Source organism: Archocentrus centrarchus, chromosome 8 (assembly GCF_007364275.1).
Source record: "Archocentrus centrarchus isolate MPI-CPG fArcCen1 chromosome 8, fArcCen1, whole genome shotgun sequence".
In the NCBI taxonomy this organism is placed as follows: Eukaryota; Metazoa; Chordata; class Actinopteri; order Cichliformes; family Cichlidae; genus Archocentrus; species Archocentrus centrarchus.
This window is the reverse complement of record NC_044353.1, coordinates 15,310,040-15,324,325: the sequence shown is the minus strand read 5'-3', so window position 1 is coordinate 15,324,325 and position 14,286 is coordinate 15,310,040. Positions and strand designations below refer to the sequence as shown.

Here is a 14,286-nt window from a genome sequence, read left to right as displayed (position 1 = left end):
GAATGAAGACCCTGTAGGAAAATAGCTTAAAGGAACTGAAACTGTGTGAGAATGTGCAGAATAAATAATTTTTTTTAGCACACATTAAAACCACAAGAGAATAACTTTATATTGCATAAATTCATGCTTTAAGCAATATTACATTTTCCCCTTATCATCAAGTTCTTTATCAGATATCAGGCATCAGATATTTTAGTTTTATTATGGCCTAATGGATATGCATTTAACCCGAGCAATAACTATGTGAATAAAAAAAAAAATATTGACCGATAGTGCATTTGGTAATATATGTTAGCTGTAAGGTTTTTTATTGCCATATGGGTGAACAGGTTCCTAATGCTGTGAACCTGTTCACCCATATGGCAATAAAAAACCTTCTGATAATATGTTTTTTGTCTTTCTAGGAGTCTGTCTGACTTAGCCAAAGCTATACAGAGCAAGGCAGGTTGCATGACACCTGCAAACAGAATACAGAAATTGTTCACTGACCCAAATAAATATATTTATGTTAAATATTAGGATTTATGAATATTTTCAGCATGTCTCATAGTCCTTCATATAAATTGTGTGATCTACACTCACTACACACTTTACTAGGTACACCTTACTTGTAATTGGTTGGATCCCCTCTTGCCTTGAGAACTGCCTTAATTTTTTGAGACACAGATTCAACAAGTTGTCCATGGTGGACATGAACATGATTATCCATTACCGCCATGAAAAACAGTGCTCACTGCTGTATCATAAAGGTTTTCTCATAGATACTATCAATAATTGCTTAGATTTATTTGTGGCTGTAGGCTGCTAAAGCTGACAGTGTGGACCGCCTCAAATAAAATAAAGCCGCAAGCGGCGATGATCGGGCCCTCGCACCCGATGGTGTTCTTTGGTATATGATTGAAATCCCATATTCAGAGGGTTGTTACAGCAACACCGTTCTGTAAAACCTTGAATAAGTTTTGATGGGCTACTTGTGTCGATGATCTGGAGCCATTTTGGTCTCACTGGGTCAAAAGCCCTAGGAAAAGATGATTCAAATAGCAGACCTGAAAATGGCAAAAATTGACACATTCAATTGAAGATGGCAGACCTCCTGTAGGGTTTGGGGTATGGGTCCAAGAGACATTTTTGTAAGTCTTAGGATGTTACATGAGCCTGCACAATTTCAGATATGTAGATAAAATGTAGCTCCGGGGCTATGCAAAAAACATGTTATTTCATGATATTTCCAGGCCTATAGATTCTGTCCTTGCAGTGTTTTTATTTTCCATGCTAAAATGTCCACATGATAGTTTTCACTTGAACTAATCAGCAGTGGCCTTTTGGAAAGGCTCTGGCGCCGGACAATCCCACATCGGCAAACACGTTTTTGACTTGGAAAGTGGACAACACAATTGGTTATTGGAGGGTATAAGAGGCGGGGAAAGACCTTAGGCAGCCCCCACATTTCACCTCATGCTAGGCACTCGAGTATTGGGAAAATTCACTCTGCTCATCTAAAGCTCAAGCGTGTTAATTCTCACACTTTCTCAGTTTTCCTACACTTGTCAATCCCTTTGCAGCCAGTAAATAGCTCAAAATACACCATGAGCTTAAAAAAATGTAATAATAAAAGAATCCTCAAACAAGATCAATTAAAAAATTTTTTTTTTATTTAAGTTTATAACAAGTACTCTATTTCTACTGATTATTCGTTATTTGATTATTAATAACCAGATTGAACATTTGGTTATTAATAATCAAATAACATTAATAATCAGTAGAATAACTTGATGGAACTCCTGACCAGCCCAAGCTCTCTCTGAAGACGAGGAAAAACTCCCCTGACTGATAGGAAGAAACCTCGGGAAAGGCAATTCAAAGAGAGATCCCCCTTTCCCTGGACGGCTGGGGGGGTTACAGGAATTCCAGGACAGAAAATAAAGATTGATGTACCAGTCAAAAGTTTCAACTTTTCACTGCTACTGGGCAATGTGGGTGAAATTTAGAATAGTCCAATTAAATAGCATCAATCTTTTTCTGTCAAAAGCATTTTGTGTGAGTGTGTGTGTGTGACGGTTCATCTGAACCATCGATGACGCAGGAGGTCCTTCAGTTTCGGGCGTCTTTTGGGGTCCAGGTTGAAACACATTTTCAAGAAATCCTGGCAGTCTGCAATGAAAGAAGAAGAAGAGAGATGAAGACAACAGTTCCAGTGATCCAAGTGAAAAGTGAATGTTTTAGTGTGAACTTTTCTTACTTTCAGACAGCTCCTCGCTAATTTTTAAATTCTCTTTAAGGAAAAGTTTTGTATTAAAGACAGCTCCTTCATGGAGTGTTTCATACAACACCACTCCCAGCTGCCACACTGTGGTGGGTCCAGGCCTATAGGACTTGTGGATCGTCCACTCTGGAGGGCAGTAACAAGGTGTGCCTAAAAAACATACACAATTACAATTTCTTTTGTTAGGTTGACCCTTATTTCAACTCTTGTTCTGATATAATAATGAAAGCTTACAGTATGTTGGCATTATATGCATTTTTAAGGAGTGAAAAACAAAAAGGCCCAGATTGGTGCATCTGTGAAGAGCAGGAACAAAATATCTTACCAGCAAAAACGGTGTATCGTGAGCGTTTATTAAAAAAGCAGCTCACTCCAAAGTCAATGAGGCGAACACGAGGCACATCTGAGCCGGTCTCAATCAGAATGTTGTCAGTCTTGATGTCCCGGTGAAAGACGTTTTTATCCTCGAGCTCTTTTACAGCCTCAATCAGTTGTTTTAGAATGACCTGGGAAAGATGATAAATTACGATTAGTCAGTGCATTAACATTTCTGTTATACTCTGTGCTTTGATTCAATGCTGTACAGTATAAGGCTCTTCCAGGAAACTTACCTTGGCTGTCTCCTCTGTTATAGTATCTGCATATTCCTCTATGTATTTATCTAAGTCCACAGCAGGGACAGGTCTCTCCATCACCAGGATCAGCTTCTTGCGCAACTCGAACCAGTCCAGCAAGGACACGGTAGCTGATGATCCTGGTGTTCCAGCTGCAAGTTTGAGCATAGCAGCCACTTCCACAGAGATTCGCTTCCCGTTCTCAGCCTGAAAAATGGCAACAAAGTGGATGATGAGGAACAGACGTTCCACAGCGCAAAGACGTATAATAGATTTTTTTTGTACGATGTCCAAGTCAAATTTTCCTGTGGGGACAATAAAGTATATTTGATTGATTGATTGATTGAGATTTAAGCATTGCATACTTACCTTTACTTTGCAGGGGATACACCTCTTTGAAATGTGTTTGATAGCGACCTAAAAGACACAACAAACAGGGCATTGGTTAGCATTTCCTTAGTATAACTTAAAGGAGGAAAACAGCACAGCTCTCAGCTTCAGACATTATCTGTTATCTGTGTTACTACCTGTCTTAGTAGCAACATGTAGTGGTCAAATCAAAGCTAATTAGTTATAGTTCCCAATGAACTGCACCTTAATTTGTACAAATACCGTAGCAGTGGAAAGTTTGGACACACTTCTTTCAGTCCGTGTGACGACTGTATTTCATTTATATATAGTTTAAAGCTGCAGATTTCTGCCTCATTAATAGTAATTTACATTTCACTCACTGAAAGCAGCCACAGCCTCAAGAATATGAAAATTTAACAAACTTTAAATTGTATAAAAATTAACTACCTGTACAGCTGCGATAGAGGTGGAAATTAGATAAACCAAAACAGTTATTTGTTTTGTACGAGGCTGTAAACACATTTATATCCACTGTAAAGTCAGACATTTTAACATGGGACTGTGGGGACTGACACCCTTTTAGAGTCAGCTTCGACTGACCATTTCACAATCATGCAACAAGACACGTGGACATTTTAGCATGAAAAATAAAAACACTGAAAGGACAGAATCTATGCAGTCATGTGCTCTTATATCTGAGAATACCTGAAAATACTTACTGGAAAATTGTCTTCTTTCCTGTAGCCGGCAAACACTGTTCCAAACCCTCCTTTTCCAAGCTTGTGCAGCTCCACGTACTTGGCTTTAAATTCACCTGAACAGACAGACACAGATTTTATTTTAATACAGCTATAACAGAAATTATTCTATCCTGTACCCTAAATATTAATTATATTCTTCACCTTAACATAGAAGCAAAGTTGCTTTTTACTTACAGATTTTTGCAGCCTCTAATTCTTTGGTGCTGCATTTCCTCTCCTCCTGGTCCAGGCTCTTCAGTTTCTTGGCTGGTGATGCTTTTCCATCACCTGTGGCTTTCCTCTTGCACACCTTTTCTTTTGGATCAGTGGAGCTCTCTGAAATTTTAGTGGAAAACATGCACTCATCTTCCTCCTCAGCATCGTCCGAGACCTTCCGTTTCTGTCCTCTGACCATGCAGTCTCCAGCCAAGTTTATGGAAGGATCAGGCAACTCATCGATGCGCCTTAACTCAACTTTGATATACTTTTTAAACATCTTGGGTTTTGGATCTGTAAATGACATCAATACAGTGGTGAGAAAGGGGCTCAACATCAGGACTGGAGGCATTTAGAAGGCATCAAATTCTAAATGAGTATACATTGGTCAAATACATTTTCTACAAGAATAAATTTGTTACACCATTTTATCAAAAAACAGAATGCCTCAGTAACTTCTTTGAGTTTCTGTTGGAACAATCTTCTGCCATTGCAATAGTCCAAACTAGACAGACACAAATATCTGAAACCTAGATGTCCATCTGTACATTTAATCTAATGCTTTCTCAGTAAATGAGCCTACCTTTACTTTTTTCCACGGAGGAGGATGCTTGCTCCTCATCATTGAGCACGTGGTGAAAAAGTTTCCTCTCCTTTGCTGGTCTAAAACAGCCCTCGTCATCGTCTGAGACCTTCCGTTTCTGTCCTCTGACCATGCAGTCTCCAGCCGAGTTTATGGAAGGATCAGGCAACTCATCGATGCGCCTTAACTCAACTTTGATATACTTTTTAAACATCTTGGGTTTTGGATCTGTAAATGACATCAATACAGTGGTGAGAAAGGGGCTCAACATCAGGACTGGAGGCATTTAGAAGCAGTGATGTCAGTAACGCGCTACTTAGTAACGCGTTACTCTACTCGTTACCGAGAAAAAGTAGTCAGATTAATCTAACGCGTTACTATTTGCAGTCCAGTAATCAGATTAAAGTTACTTATCCAAGTCACTGTGCGTTACTTTTTTGCATTTTCCTCAGTACAAAGATATATTTTTGCTTTCTTCTTGCATCTCGGGTAGTGACGTCTGGCAGATGCGACAGTTAAATCCCGTTTTCAGCATGAGGACAATAACAGCACAGCGACACTAACGTAAACAATGGAGGGAGGAGAGAGATGCGCGTTTTGCAGCTGAAATACAGACACTATAGTGAGTCTGTGTCAGCTAAAGATGACAACATCAAGGTTAGCTGTGCACTTTGTGCTGGCGACAAAGTGCTATCTAGCTTCAAAAACACTACGTCAGACATGAAGTAACATCTGGAGTCACGGCGCAGTCAAACTTACAGAGCGAGTCGCAACAGTGGCGAAGCAGAGCTGCGGCTAATGCAGGAGCCCCCCAGCACCCAAGTGGGGGAGAGCTGAAGAAGTTGAAAAGCCCTCTACTATAGTATGTAGTAGAGGCTGGTATTGTGCCAAAAAGTGATCGTCTGCCAAACAGCAATTTTCGGTATTTGCCAAAAAATAAATAAATAAAAAAAAATAATTGCCTGTATTTAAACGGCTGTAAATGACTTGTTGACCTATAATCTGTGAAGTATATATCAAACACATCTCTCATGAATGATATCAGGTGATTCATGACCACTCAAACTGAGTGGTAGATGCTCCACTCAGTTTTTGGCAAAGTGATTTCTATATATTTGTTTTTTTTTTTTTTTCCAAGGTAAAAACTGTCTGATGTTAAAAATATCTTTTAAAACAGAAATCTGGCTCAGAGGCTGCAGAAATCACAACAAATATAACATCACAGTTATATAAAGATATTTGAAGTGGCCAAGCCACTCATAAATCATGTTGACTGCATTCAGTTTAGCAATATAAGCAAAGACATTACACATAAAAGCACACAGAAACATCTGAATCACTTTATGACAGACGATCACTTTTGGCACAAGACCGGCAGCTGTTGAAAGTAACTAATAAAGTAACTAGTAATCTAACTTAGTTACTTCTAAAATTAAGTAATCAGTAAAGTAACTAAGTTACTTTTTAAAGGAGTAATCAGTAATCAGTAGTCGGACTACTTTTTCAAGGTAACTATACCATCACTGTTTAGAAGGCATCAAATTCTAAATGAGTATACATTGGTCAAATACATTTTCTACAAAAATAAATTTGTTACACCATTTTACCAAAAAACAGAATGCCTCAGTAACTTCTTTGAGTTTCTGTTGGAACAATCTTCTGCCATTGCAATAGTCCAAACTAGACAGACACAAATATCTGAAACCTAGATGTCCGTCTGTACATTTAATCTAATGCTTTCTCAGTAAATGAGCCTACCTTTACTTTTTTCCACGGTTGAGGATGCTTGCTCCTCATCATTGAGCACGTGGTGAAAAAGTTTCCTCTCCTTTGCTGGTCTAAAACAGCCCTCGTCATCGTCTGAGACCTTCCGTTTCTGTCCTCTGACCATGCAGTCTCCAGCCGAGTTCATGGAAGGATCGGGCAACTCATGGATGCGCCTTAACTCAATTTTGATATACTTTTTAAACATCTTGGTTTTGTATCTCCTGAATCTCGACAACTTCCGAATATCGATTCAAGCTTTTGTCTCTCTGTCTGAGTTTGCAGTTGTACTTAATAGACTCCGGAACCAGAACAAAGAATCTTGCCTCGTTTGATATTTTGTTACAAGTTTGTGACGTCATGACATTCTGTCAGTGGCTGACTGATGAACTGACGGACTTTAATTTATCCTTTTATTTATTTATTGTTTATTTTTTCTTCCTTTATTTTTTGTTTGTATTATGTTAATGCTCTGAGAATGGTTAATAAAGACTTAAAAAAAAACCAAAAAAAAAAAAAAAAAAACGACGGACTGACCGCCAGTACAAGTTACCATGGTGATGTACCTCAGTAAAAAAATAAGCACCGAGACTATGTTGTAGTAACGCGAGACTTCAACGCGAATCTCGGCAGTATCAAACAAGGCCGGAAGCCATTGATTGTTAAATTTAATATTTTTCGCCAGCTTAGTTATAGACAACTTTAAAGGTTATAAAATTTATGTTAGCTAGATAGTCACTAACTGAAGCGCACTGGAGGACGGCAAGAGTGCGCGGACAGTCTGCAGATACTGACGAGTGTTTCGAGCGAGTTTTCATGGGTAAACCAGACAAGACTCCGACTCCCTCCGGCAACAAAGGGGCTCCGTTCACCAAGAGCAGTCGCCCTGAAGGTTCCTCAGAGGCGGCTTCTCCACTTACCAGCGATATAGTGGATATTTTGGACTCCATAGACAAGAAACTGTCCGGTTTCGACGCTCCCCTTTCCATTCTGGAAATTCTCCACAAGGAGTTTCAGACTCTCCGTGAGTCTGTGGAGTTTAGCCAGCAGCAGTTGTCGATCTGGAAAAGTCGTGAAAAATCCCGATCTGGAGACTCCCGAGCTGTCATCCCGGTGGATAAGTTTAACGTGAACGGACAGCTTTACCGTGACCAGAAAACCACGCTGTGGCTGTACTGATCTAACAGGTGATCTGTGTACACAACAACGCCTTTTTCCAAATCTTCACTCCATTTTTCTACAGGTTCATCACTCAGCATAGCGCATTGTTGTTTTGTTAGCATGTTTTTGTTTGTTTTTTACGTTTGTCACTTTGTAATAATGAAAACTGTTTGCACCGTTTCATTTTCTCTCTCACTTTACACACGTTTTCTCTTCTCTTTCTGCACCCAGTAAGTTTGCCATACGGATCATACAGCACACACACTGTCATATAAGATACACACACACACACGCGGACATGCAGGACACGTGCGCGCGCACACAGTCATGCAGGATACGTGCGAGAGCGCGCACGCACACATCTTTAATGAACACACAACACTTCACAAGCTAGTGTAAACATGAGCACACTGAGGTTTCAATGGCGCTTTCCTTTTCAAGTTGTTGCAGGCAGCAGATGACTTTTTTCTTGTAGTTGCTTGTGGGATCACGTCTCAACACCTCATAAGTATTGTTGTCACTGAGGAGTGTAGTAATTTTGTTGTGGTGATCAGATGAATTCAGAACAACCGTGCATCTCCCCTTGTCAGCTGGCAGTATGGTGATGTTTTGATCCTTACTTAGGGCTGTGATGGCCTTCTTCTCTTGAATGGTGAGGTTGGATGGAGGAAGTCTTGCACTGGAGAGGGTGGCTGAACCTTTCATCCTGATCTGTTCTGCTTCAAGTTGGGATAGTTTGTTGTTTCTTATAGTGGTTTCTGTTGCTGTGATGAGGTCTACTATGGGAAGCTGTTGTGGGGCTATAGCAAAATTGAGTCCTTTGGCTAGCACATTTTCTTCTGGTTTGGTGAGGACCCTGTCTGATAGGTTCTTCACCCACTTCTCTTGGTTACCATTGCTTATGGTGTCTTCCTGTTTGTTAACAGATGAATGGTATGTCTTGGTTTGAAATTTATGGCATTGTCTTTCCTTGCCTTTGATGTGTTGTGCGAGCTGTGCTTTGTCCACAAATGTAAAAACTTCTTCTACGATGGTGTGAGGTAAGAGTGATGAGAGTTTCTGCCGAGTCTGGTGGATTTTGTTCTGGAGTGCATCTATGGTGAAGTGGACCTGTGGACCTCTTTCCTGCTGGCTAAAATGTATAATTTTCAAACTTATTCAGAGCTTCAAGTAGAACAAAATAATTGCAATGACACATTATGTTACATGTTGCGCCAATAAAAATTGCAGCTGCAGAGTGCTGTGCAGATTGAGGGATTACCACTTTACCCCATTGATAGCAACAAGGTTCAGATGTTTAACATATTCCCATGCAGTTCAATGAATTTCATGAAGACTGTTTTTCCCTCTGTTCCTCTCTTTCATGCTGGCTCACATTATCATAATTTTTAAACCACTGATTTAATTTCATGTATTTAATTATTTACTTTTTATTTTAGGGCAGCACAGTCTCAATTAAATGTCTCAAAATGTGCTCACAGCCTTTAAATTAACAGTGTTTAACATCACTTCAACAACTGAAGCACCACTTATGTAATTTGACTGATTAGGTGAAACTTTTTTTTCCAGCTCTCATATACTGAGCTTTGGCACTGAATTCTCTATAGAGAAAAAAGATAATAGACATTGTTAAAATTTATGAATTTTACCTCTTTTCAGCGTGCTGAAACACTATCAGTGTCTCTAGTGTTCAAACTGAATACACATTCAATCAGGTTGCAATATTATAACACACTCTTTGCAAAACTGTCAACACAACTCACAGCTTTACACGTAGCAATCATTTCTGTGCAGTGTTTGCTTCTAAATACTCATCTATCCATGAAATACTCATCCAGGCTGACAAATCTTTATTGGAAACTGCTTTGTCTTAAACACAGAATAAATGAAAGCCAACAATGTGTTTTTTTTTAAATATACTGTTAGTTAAAATGATGTCTTGCATGTAATTTAACAAGAAAAGTAAACCTTTGTAAAAAAAAAAAAAAAAAAAAAAATGTTTGTGCATGCAAGACTTGTGCCATGTTTTGACAAAGTACCCTAAATTATCAGGAACTGTACTTAAGTAATTACAAATAAGAAGTAATCATATTAGGACAGCTGCTATAAGACTCTGTATGTTACCAATGGTAGTGATGACTAAGGGAAGAAGTTTTTGTATGAGTCTCCTATTACTTCCTCTTACTGTGTGTCACATCGGGCACAGTAATAAACTGCTGTGTCCTCAGTCCTCAGACTGCTCATCTGTAGGTAGACTTTACTGCTGGAGTCGTCTCTGGAGATGGTGAATCTACCCTGGACTGACTGGGAGTAATAGATAGGAGTGCTAGCTGTGCTGATATAAGCAATCCACTCCAGCCCTTTTCCAGGAGCCTGTCTGACCCAAACCATCCTGTAGCCGCTGAATGTGAAACCAGAGAGGAATCCATAGTCTGTGCAGGTCAGTGTGTGAGACTCTCCGGGCCTTTTAACCACTGGTTCAGATTCTCTCAGACTCTGAGCATCAACACCTAGCGAGACATTAAAAAAACAAAAGATCAAAAACATCAAATAAATTATTCTCCAAAAATAAACATATCAAATCAAGATCAGAATAGCCTCACCTGCCCAGCAAACAGCTAAAAGCAGCAGTCCTAACTTGTAATCCATCTTTCAATATCACACCCAAAGTTGGCTGTTATCTGTTATTAAGTAGCAGTGGAAGACGTCCCTGCTTTGCATGGACTCCTCCTCACAGGATGGAGACAGCTGTTTTTTTCAAGACTCAAACTTGAACAATCTTACCAACATGCATTTTAGCTTAAAAGTTAATCTCACCTCTGGAACCTCACTCCAAGGAAGCTTGTTCAACCACCTCTCTGGCAACAATTGTGACTCAGAAAACAAGCAAATCATCCATTTCAACAACAAGGAAACTGTATCAGTGTTTTACCCTTAGCTTTGAGGTCTGAATGATTATTTTAAATAAATTACCATTGCACTGAAAAACAATAACATACATAGGAAACAATATTTCTCAAAAATGAATCAGAATGAGCATCGCCCTGTTGAATATGTTATGTGGAGTGAATTTTGTAGAATGTGGTCATTTTGTGACTCACAGCTCAGTCAGAACAGACTTTAGTTCTGCCTGTTATATAAAAAGTTACAGCAGTGACACTTCAGTTTTAAACAATGAATGCTTAAGTTTTTTTTTTTTTTTCTTTTCTCCATAACATTCAAGTTAGTGGTTAATACAGTTAGTGGTTACTTTGAGGGGCCCAGATTCTGTGTTGTGCAATGCTTATAAGAATTTTTTTAAATTGTCTTTACAAACAGAAAGGCTAAAGATTGGCTGGTACCCCCTTTAAAAGGTGAATTTAGAAATTGATCTAAAATGTTAAGAAGCTTGGATTTATTTAAAAGTGGCTGGATTATAAAAGAAAAAAAACTTTCAGTTTTTCCTTTAAACTATTTGTGGTCTGAGGGCTCCTCCTCTGGGGGCTTCATTTAAGTGCTCAGGCTCTGAGGGTGATTTGAGGTGTGTTATTGTATGCCTATGGCACACGAATACACAGCAGCGATCTCCACTGTTAACATGTTTTTGCCCAGTAAGAGTCACTGTGTTGCTGGAAGTGTCTGAGCTGATACTGAATTTGTCCTTTTAATGAATCTTTGTAAGCTGAGTCTTCAGTATATCTCAGCACAAAGCCCCTCTGGTCCTTTTCCTGCAGGCTGTCTGATGCAACCTGTTGAGTAGCTGCTCCATATGTAAAATTTGAAGTTACAAATACTTGGTGAAAACTAATGTTTCATAAACAGTTTTACTGCATCTATAAGAGTGTTAATGGTGAATTTAGTTTCACTAAAAATAATACTGAAAGAGGAAGTTTTGACTTCCATTGTTAGATTCAGTGAACAATTATTATTTCCACAGTTTTTGAGAACGTCATAATGAATGTCATATTTATCCAGCTCATTCAGTTGATGTTGTAAATGATTTTATGATGTTAAAATTTATGCTACAACTGTTATTCAAGCATATTTTATTATTCTGGTAAATATGGTGAAATGTTTGTAATGAAAAAGCTAGAATAGTTAGATGTCATTACTCATCTTTTTTCCTATTGCTTTTTATCATAAAATATAACTTACACGATGTACGTCAGTGGTGTTCAGACATCTTGCTGTTATATCATTTTACAGTTTATTCTGATTACATTAATCTAGTGGAGATGTCCAGGTTCTTTAAATAAATCAATCAATAAATAATATCAAATACACTTAATGCTTACTGTAGGCCCAAGTGAGTACAGCAGGGTTTTGTACGGATGATAAAAAACCTCAGTCACAAAGTAAGATCAGTTAGTCTTCACCTCCTCAGCTGAGCATTAGAAGCAGCAGTCCTGCCCTGCAGTCCATCATGTTACACTGTGTGCCCTCTGTTTTCAGCAGTCAGATAATTAGAGGTGAGACTGAAAAACTTTACCTTGACTCCTCCTCCGAGAAAGAAAAGTAATGCACATGTATACTAGAAATATTCATTGTATGGAAAAATGAATCTGTCATGTTCATGGGTAAGGGTCAGTGTAGAGAGACAGTAATAAATGTGAGCATGAGTGATAGCAGCATCTCATCCCAGTCCCTTCAGACCTGCCTGTCTGACTCAGATCATTCAGAGGGGGTACAGTTCAATTTGTGGCATTCTCCAGGCCTTTTTCACATTCATTCAGAGTCTGACTGCCAGCAGCTGTCAAAATAAGAGAAGACAGTCTCTTACTATTCATAATTACAGCACACATGGTTGTGTGTTGCTAGCTGCTGAGTATTTGTGTAGGTCTGTCAGTGGTTTGTAACACTGTGCGGTCACGACGTGCACAGTAATAAACAGCTGTGTCCTCAGGCTGCAGATTCGGTCCTGTTATTGTCACTGTTCCAGCAGAAGTGTCTCTGCTGGTGCTGAACTTCTTCTTTAAAGCATTATTTTCATAAATGCTCCCATCATTCCATATGTAGGAAATCCAGTCCACTGGTTTTCCTTCACGCTGTCTGTTCCAGCCTGTTCCATAGCTGCTATCAGTCAAAGAATAACCAGAGACCTGACAGGTGATGGTCAAAGACTGTCCAGGCTGAACAACCATTAAGTCTGGCTGGATGTGATCAATACTGTACACACCTGTGGAAGCAGAAATCAGTATCACCTAAATGATTATTGAATTAAATAAATCATTATTAACAATTATTATTTAGTATTTCTATTATATTTAGCAGTGTGAATCAACTAAAATTTCTCACAGGATGCAGCAGCCAGCAGCAGGATCACAGCTACAGAGAACATGATTGTTACTGAAGCTGAGCTGATGTGAGCTCTTCTGTCCTCTCACTGATGCAGTCACACACCTGCCAATTATGAGAAACTACTTTATGCTGATCTGAATAGAGGGACTGTGCATTTGCACAGAATCAAATATGAAGGTTCAATGACTGTGACAGATGGACATATGTTCATTTTCTCTATTTCTTTTTAATTTGCTTCATTTTTGTTCATTATCTGATCTCTAAACTGTTTTCCTTCAGTTTTCAGACTGTTTTCAGACTCATACAACTGCTGGTTTTTGTTGTTCCCAGAGATGGTAAAACAGTCTTGACTGTCTGAGACCAGCATTTTATGCCACCACTAGTATTGTCAACCCGGGCAACTCATTCTATTCCAGGAGCCTGTCTGACCCGGGCTATATAGTAGCTGCTAAATGCAATTCCAGAGGCTGTACAGGTCAATTTGTGGGACCCTCCAGGCTCTTTGATTGCTGATTGATCATGTTTTTGCTTCACTTTTTCAGTTTTTAAAGGTGTCACAAGAAATTCTTTACCTGCTGTGAGTTTGTAAATCAATGAAAATTAGTACGCTCAACATCACTGAAGTCACCTGCCCAGAAAATGAAAGCAAAAAAAAACTGTCCTGATATCCATCATGGAAAACTGTGAGTTAGTCCCTGTTATTCACCCCTGAGTCACAAGAGAAGATTTAAGACATTCAAGTTTTCCACTGACTCTTCACAGAATCGATATAATTATTGGGGATTTTTATTATTGATACCTGGACAATGATTTCAAACATGTTATTTTTAAACAGAAATTAGCTGTTGATGCTGTTATGTGGGGATATTCTTCTTTTCTTTTTAGTTTTGTTTTTTATTGATCTCTCAGAGTAAATTTTCAAAAAAAAATACATTATTGAGGATTTTGTACAGCTGTTCAGCTGGGTCAGGTCACTGTGAGTGTCGAGCACAATAATAAACAGCAGAATCTTCACTCTGCAGACTGTTCATCTGCAGAAACACCTGCTGTTTGCTGTTGTCTCTGGAGATGGTAAATCTGCCTCGGACTGGCTGAGAATAATAGATGTTAGCACTGTTATAATGGCTTGCAATCCACTCCAGTCCTTTTCCAGGAGCCTGTCTGACCCAGGCTATATAGTAGCTGCTGAATGTGAATCCAGAGGCTGTGCAGGTCAGTGTGTGGGATTCTCCTGGCCTTTTGACTGCTGAGTCAAATTCTATCAGAGTCTGACCATCAACACCTGTTAAAATGAACAAGAAAACTGTCAGCTGGCGT

General features: G+C 39.0%; 1 protein-coding gene across 3 annotated transcripts in view; it reads right to left on the bottom strand.

The window, feature by feature from the left end:
- LOC115783986 (serine/threonine-protein kinase pim-1-like) overlaps positions 1-14,286 on the bottom strand; it is a 1,015,907-nt gene that overhangs the window by 530,714 nt on the left and 470,907 nt on the right. The window contains exons 3-10 of one of the 3 annotated variants that reach the window (XM_030735022.1): positions 4,768-4,995; positions 4,164-4,478; positions 3,948-4,042; positions 3,247-3,294; positions 2,875-3,084; positions 2,589-2,769; positions 2,240-2,413; positions 1,735-2,151 (exon numbers count right to left, since the gene is read on the bottom strand). In XM_030735022.1, coding sequence (XP_030590882.1) covers positions 2,060-2,151; positions 2,240-2,413; positions 2,589-2,769; positions 2,875-3,084; positions 3,247-3,294; positions 3,948-4,042; positions 4,164-4,478; positions 4,768-4,995 — 1,343 coding nt within the window. In that variant the 3' untranslated portion in view covers positions 1,735-2,059. Of the gene's footprint in view, positions 1-1,734; positions 2,152-2,239; positions 2,414-2,588; positions 2,770-2,874; positions 3,295-3,947; positions 4,043-4,163; positions 4,479-4,767; positions 4,996-14,286 lie in introns of those variants that run through there. The other 2 variants (XM_030735021.1, XM_030735020.1) reach the window with 2 other exon arrangements.